The 7,224-nt window shown below is 36.9% G+C and overlaps 1 protein-coding gene across 1 annotated transcript; it reads right to left on the minus strand.

Annotated features, from left to right (window-relative positions):
- Positions 1–743: 743 nt before the first annotated feature.
- LOC125370258 lies at positions 744–1,220 on the minus strand. Its single transcript, XM_048375257.1, has one exon. It carries the CDS (start codon positions 1,218–1,220, stop codon positions 744–746), a length of 477 nt encoding a protein of 158 aa, XP_048231214.1.
- Between the last annotated feature and the right edge of the window lie 6,004 nt (positions 1,221–7,224).

A 7,224-nucleotide genomic window follows, 5' to 3' on the forward strand; every position in this document is an offset into this window, starting at 1 on the left:
TTTAGGTGTTTGTTAGTTTCCTGCAATTATTTTTCTCTAGCAGCCCGACTTCCTTCATCTTTGGGTTTAATGTAAATGATTTTAATGGTATGTTTGACTTTTAAAATTCTAGATTCTCTACTATAGAAGTTTCAGAACTTATCATTTTGTAATTGCATGTAAATTTAGGTCTTACCTATTTATGCTAGTAGACCGAATTAAATATGTAGTATCTGATGGTTAAAAATTTATTATAGAATATTGCTGATGGATAGAATCCAGATTATACCTTGATTGAGTTAGTGAATTGTCAGGCTTACTACGAAATTTGGTGGCCTTAAGCCTACTCTTTCTCTAGTGTCGGTCACGAGCCCATGGATCAGGTCGTGACACTCATGCAAGACATGATTCATTAATCTTATGAAAGTACTAGGTGCATTTGTAAGTCCAAAAGGCATGACTAACCACTCAAACAACCCATACTTGATCTTAAATGTTGTTTTTCATTCATCACCTGATTTCATTTTAATTTGATGGTATCCACTATGCAAATCAATCTTAGTAAACACACATGCACCATGCGACTCATTAAGCATATCATCTAACCTAGGAATAGGATGACGATACTTTACCGTTATTTTATTGATTGCACGGCAGTTCATACACATTCTCCATGTTTCATATTTCTTGGGTACCAAAATCACTGGAACCGCACATGGAGTCAAGCTTTCTCTCACATACCCTTTTGAGATCAGCTCATCGACTTATCTTTGAAGCTCCTTTGTCTCCTCTGGATTACTTCTATAGGCTGGTCTATTTGGTGTGGCAGTCCCTGGCACAAAGTCTATTTGATGTTCTATTCCTCTTTTAGGTGGTAAACCACTCGACATCTCCTTAGGAAACACATCATCAAACTCTTGCAACAAATCAACAAACTTTCTTGGCAAGGCAAGATCAAGTGCATTAGTAGTGTTCAAACAAACATCTTTACAAGTAATCAAGAACACTACTCTATTAGTATGCAACGCATGCCTAATATCACTTTCCCTAGCCAAGAAACTACCCTTTTTCATCTTGGATTTCTCACTAGGCTCAATGCCACTATCCTTACCACTTTTAGGTGGTACAAGTATGTTCTTTGCATTTTCAGCCTCCACTCTCTCTTTTTCAATCTTACATTGATCATCATACACTTCCTTGGGAGAAAGAGGTGTTAGGGTAACTTTCCTCCCATCTTTCATAAATGAATACCTATTAAGAAAGCCATCATATGAGAATTTCTTATCAAATTGTCATGGTCTACCTAACAGGATATATCTAGCATGCATTGGTACTACATCATATAGCACCTCATCACCATATCTACCAATTTGGAATAACACTATAACCTATTTATTTACTTCCATTTCACCACAATTATTTAACCAAAGCAATCTATAAGCTCTAGGATGAGGAATCAATTTCAAACCCAATTTTTCAAACATAGACACACTAGCAATATTTGTGCAACTACCACTATCAATAATGAGGTTGGAAGTCTTATCTTGTACATGGAATCTAGTCTAAAATATATTGTCCCTTTGTTGCTCCATATCATCTTCATCCTTCATATGTGTATTAAGTGTACGTCTTGCCACTAAGAGCTCTCCTTTCATGGGCCCTTTAATGCCATCATCACTACTCTCTTGCTCTTCTGGTATCTCTTCCCCTTCACTCTCATCTTTAGTCTCAATATCTCCATAATCTGAAACAATTGTCCTTCTGTTTGGACATTAAGATACAATGTGTCCGCTATCCATGCACTTAAAACACTTAATGTCTCGGTTTCTTTACTTATGTGGCTCGATCTTATAGGTTCTCCTTGGATCATCCACTCATTTTTGCTTGGTATCCTGCAAAACAAACTTGTTAGCATCAAATTTACCTCCTTTGGTGTCATTGCTCCAGTTTGGTTTAGTATTGGAATTAGTTCCCCAATTCGGTTTTGAACCCGAATTTAAAGACTAATTCAGTTTAGACTCTCCCTTTGTTGTCCATCTCATTTTGAGTTGTCTTTTCACCTTTATAGCAAGGTGTACCATCTCATCAATCTCCACATAATTTTGTAACTCAACACGATCAACAGTCTCCTTATTTGTGCTCCTAAGAAAACGTGACATTGTGACCTCCATCTCCTCCTATAAATCTAATCTAGCCATCAACATCTCCATCTCCTTGAAATAATCCTCTATGCTTTTTGTACCTTGTCTCAAGTATTGGAGTTTTTGGTACAACTCCCTTTGGTGATGCACAAGTACAAACCTCCTCTTCATGACAAACTTAAGAGCCACCCAACTATTGATAGGCTCTTCCCCATTTCTTCTCACACTACTACCATCTGGTCATACCATAAATTGCATATTCTATAAAATGGCTAACCACTAACTTCAGTTGCTTCTCATCAGAAAAATTATAGCAATCAAATATGAGATCTACCCTTTTCTCCCACTCTAGATAGGCTTCAAGGTCAGTTCTACCAGGAAAGTTCAGAATAATAAATTAGATGCTACCTAAAATTCGGTCCACATTATCATTGTTGTCTCATTCCTATTATAATTGCCTCTTTATATACCAAAAGTAGAGTTTCTTCTAGCACCTATGTCCACACCAAACTCATCATACTCCTGATCAAAGTACTCATTATGTCGTATGTGTTGGGCTGCCCATGATTGTGTACACTTAAATTTTGTGCATTCACACCTACATTTGGTGCTTCAGCCCTAAGATCTTGCCTATTCCCCATGTTTTTATTCAATGCCGCAAATTGTTCAAGTAAAGCTCTTTGATTAGCTTCTAAAGTTCTAGTCATATCATCTTTAATTTTCCTAGTTTTATTGTGCAACTCCACCTCTAATCTTTCCATTCGGTCATTAAGGTTTACAATGTTTCTTTGTGTCCTCTTATTAACTTGCATTTGTGCTAATGGAATACCATCATGTGTTATTCTGGTCTCATCATGAGCATTAGAATCGGATGACATACCTGCAACAAGGGTTAGAAAATACAAGAAAATATAAATTTAATGGACCTCACACACACTCCCTTACGTGTTTGCTCTCAAAAATGAAGGTGGTCACTTGTGTTTCACATAAACAATAAATACACTCCCAGGTTAACCTCCCACCAATCAAGCTTGTTTTCAAATATTCTGATTAAATCAAATAACACCACATAAAGTCTAATCACAGTCATTGTAACATATACTAGAATCAAAATTCAAACACTTAATTGAGGTAAACCTGTATATATTGAAAAAGTTGCAAGTGTGTGGTGTGCTTGAAAGAAAATCATAAGTCAATGAATAAAAACTCAAAGGGAAGTAAAGGACAAGTGAAAGAAAACAACTAGATGCAAAAATTAATGTTTAAGGAAACAAGAAAAAAGTAAGAAGTAACATGACCAACAATGAAAAAGACATAAAAACTACTTGTAATACCTTCAAACGCCTAGAAAACAACTAAAGAACAAAGGACATATGAAGAACAAACCCAAAACAGCTCAAAGATAAAAGAAAAGTATTACCAAAAACATAAAAGTAGCCAAAAATCCTAGTAAATGATGGAATTTGACTTGGAGAGGGTGGGGCTAGTGATCCAAAGGATAATGGTGTATCAACAATGATAGATTAGTTTGGCAATCAATTGCAACAAAAAAATTCATTCTAGGATTGGGTATGTCTTATGTGTGCTGAATTACTTGAATTTCTGCCCAAGGACACTTGTAAGAGAGAAACAAGATAAAAAGGGATAATAATTAGGTTTTGAATGATTAAATCTGACTTGAATGGAATATATATGGTGTTAATCCCTTTCAAATTCGTATTCTCTAATTATATCTCTTAAAACAGCCTCAATATCAATCTAAATCCCCTTTAGATTAGGAAATCCAAGTCCTAACCTGATTTCCCAACTAATAACCCCTTAAGAATAGGAGTTCCCTTGATTTTAGCCTAGAAACACTCCACTTAACTTGCACAAATGAAAATCAGCATCAAACACCCACAAATTCAGATTCAACAATAAGAGCTTCAAGAGAACGAACAAGATATCAGAACATGTTCAAGATTTCAGATTTCTCTTTTTCTTTTCTTTTCCTTTCTTTCATAGAAACTAAAATCTGAAATTCAATGAATAAGAACAACAAATTAATGAAAGAATATGAAAATAAAGATAAGCAATATGATTTAAAGAGCCCAAATCTGATGCCGAATGTTATGAACAAGTATAACACAAACATATAAACCCTATAGCAAATTAAATTCAAGCCCTAGGATCAACTCTAAATCAGATTATGAATGATCAATTAGGAAATAGAACTTAAAGGAAATCAAGCCTTTAAATCCTAATTCTAGCACGCCACAAAGATGGTTCAAATTCTTGATAAGCGTTAAATGCATTCAACAAGAATACAAGAATTCAAGCAAGGTTGAGTAAATAAATATCAATTTGATTATCATCCCCCAATCAAATTCAGCTAGGGTTTGTTTTTGTAGACTAAAACAAAACCCTAGAAGACAACTTAAACATGAAAAGACTAAAATATCCCTTCACTAAACAAAGTTCATTCTATGCTTAAGTTCATGGGCCATGGAAGTCGGCCTTGCCTTGTTCTCGTTGGATTTGGACCTTAATAAGATTGTATAAGGTCCATCTTGATGCTCTCCAATGGTTGTGGACCTTGGACCTTCAAATGGACTTTCTTTGTTGACCCATGCTTGGAAGAAGCCATTTAAGGCTTGTTGTAGCTTCTTGGCTCTAGACCTTGTTATTGGACCTTGTGACAAGTCCAGTCTATCATTGGCAATCCTAGCCTTCTTTGTTTGTTGGTCATCTTCATCAAGCCCATTATCTTTATGCTTTAAGCTTGATTTATCCATAACACAACCCCGTAAGAGGGGTATATTGGTCAATATTAGAAAACAACCCTGTAAGAGGGGAATATTTGTTAGTATGAGAAAACAACCCCGTAAAAGGAGAAAATGACCTCGTAAAAGGGGTATATTTGTGAATATAAGAAAATAACCTCGTAAGAGGGGTATATTTGTGTGTCTGTTAAAGCAACTTGATAAGCATCATACTACACATGTTTTCATGCCCGATTGTTCACATTTTTATGCATGATTATCCCGTTTTATGCTAGAATCACCTGTCTTTTGTTTCCCTTTTCGTTTCGAGTCATTTCGAAGGACACCATCGATGTCGAGGGAAATCGATGTGATTACGGAGCAAAATCCATCAAATTGGGCGAGCGAGGCACCCCGAGGGTTGAGCACGGCTGGACTCATTTGTCTTTGAATTATCAAGAGGCTATCCCCAATTGTGCCATTTCGGCCACGACTTTCGTAGTCACCACGGCCTCCAACACGGCCTGTGGTGGATCGCCGGCTTGGGCACGGCTTGTGGTGGCTCGGCTGACAGACTCCACAGTTCGGCTGGACTCGGCGTCAATCATCACGACTGGACTCGGCCGTCTTGAATCAACTATATAGGCGATTTTGAATTCTAATTGAAGAGGACGATTTTTGGACTCAATTCCAAGACACACACTTAATCAAATATTTCCTATACCTCAATTGTAGACCTGGAGAGATCAATTTTCATCAATTGAAGGGGGATTCCACTTATTCCAACATCGAATTGAAGATCAAGACAAACTTTGGGAGCATTCAAGAGGCAACTAGGGTTTGGGATTTTGAATTTGCAAATTTAGGGTTTCTCATTCAGCTTGAAAGAGAAGGGTGTACATACCTTTAATTTGTTTTTCCTTATTTTGTTCTTTAATTGCTTTGACTATGAACATGAGCAGCTAGATCTTTTGAATCCATTAGGGTTCACCTTTGTTGATGGATTATGCTTAATTGTTAGTTTTTATAATTGTCATTCTTGCAATCTTCTTGCTATTCGGTGAATAAAAGTTTGATGCGAGTTAATTTGAGACGTTGGATTAATTGTTTATTAGGTTGTTTCTTGACATTGAGAAATGCTTGTTACAACTGGATTTTGAATAGTAAGGACTAGTAGTTAACACTTAGAGATGAGGTTGATTTACTCACGGATTAATAACTAACAACTCTTAATAGTCTTAAATCATGCTTAATGCTAATTTGTAGTAATATGATAGGAAGAGATTCCATTAGGTTGGTGCAGGGTTTAGGAATCCGGTAAGCTCGAGAGAGGCAAGGATTCAATTCGGGGATTTAGGCACGGGTAAGCAAGATCGGAAATCCATAAAATTCATCTTTAGAATTCCATCACTTAGGCTCCCTTTTGGATTTATTTCTCTCTTTACAATTGTCTTTTAATTGTCCATTGTTGTCCTTCATTTACTTAATTGCACTCATAACCATTACCGGTATGTTAGAACTTTCACACCCTATTTCGGACTAGATAACATAGCAAGCGGTAGTAACTCTAGGTTCACCCGATCTCCAGGGATACAACCTTGATACTCACTAGTGCTAGGCTGCATCGGTGGGTTCCTTTGCCTTAGGTGTAGGTTGCATAAAGAGCCCATCAAGTTTTGGCGCTTCTTGGTGGTGAACTAGAGTGAATTGTTTTGTGTTAATTTAGTCATTATTTGTTTTATTCATTTATTCTTTAATTTTATTATTATTTATTATTATATTATTTTTATTGATCGGTGGTTGTGTGAACTTTCGGTTTCAGGTAGTTTATGACCAGGAGCTCAAACTCGAATCTTATAGAGCCTCTATCTGATCCAGAATGATCCCTCAGACTCTTAAGGAAGAGGTTGCAATTAGAAGAGGAGGAGATTGAGGTTGAGGTACCTGTGGATAGACTAGACACGATGGAAAACCATGACCCCCATGAGTGAGGATCGAGAGAGCGATGTACGAGTTTGCTCGACCATCTTTGGATGGGACGAAAACTAGTATAGTCAGACCTGCTGTAGCGGCCAACAATTTTGAGATAAAGGCCATTGTTATCCAGATGATCCAACAAAGCGTGCAGTTTGGAGGATTGCCCAGCGAGGATCCCAATGCACATATCTCCAACTTTTTAGAGATTTGTGACACATTCAAAATAAATGGAACAACTGAGTGATGCCATTCGGTACCGAGATTGTTTCCATTTTCCTTGAGAGGGCAAAGAGATGGTTACAATCTCTTCCACAACGTGACGATCACTACGGAAGGCGTTGGCCGAAAAAGTTTTATATAAGTATTTTCCTCCCATTAAAACCGCT

The sequence above is a fragment of the Ricinus communis genome, chromosome 6 (genome assembly GCF_019578655.1).
Source record: "Ricinus communis isolate WT05 ecotype wild-type chromosome 6, ASM1957865v1, whole genome shotgun sequence".
NCBI lineage: Eukaryota > Viridiplantae > Streptophyta > Magnoliopsida > Malpighiales > Euphorbiaceae > Ricinus > Ricinus communis.

Excerpts from the sequence above, each read along its gene's own strand:
- LOC125370258 (XM_048375257.1), bottom strand. The coding sequence starts at position 1,220 with ATGAAAGATGGGAGGAAAGTTACCCTAACACCTCTTTCTCCCAAGGAA.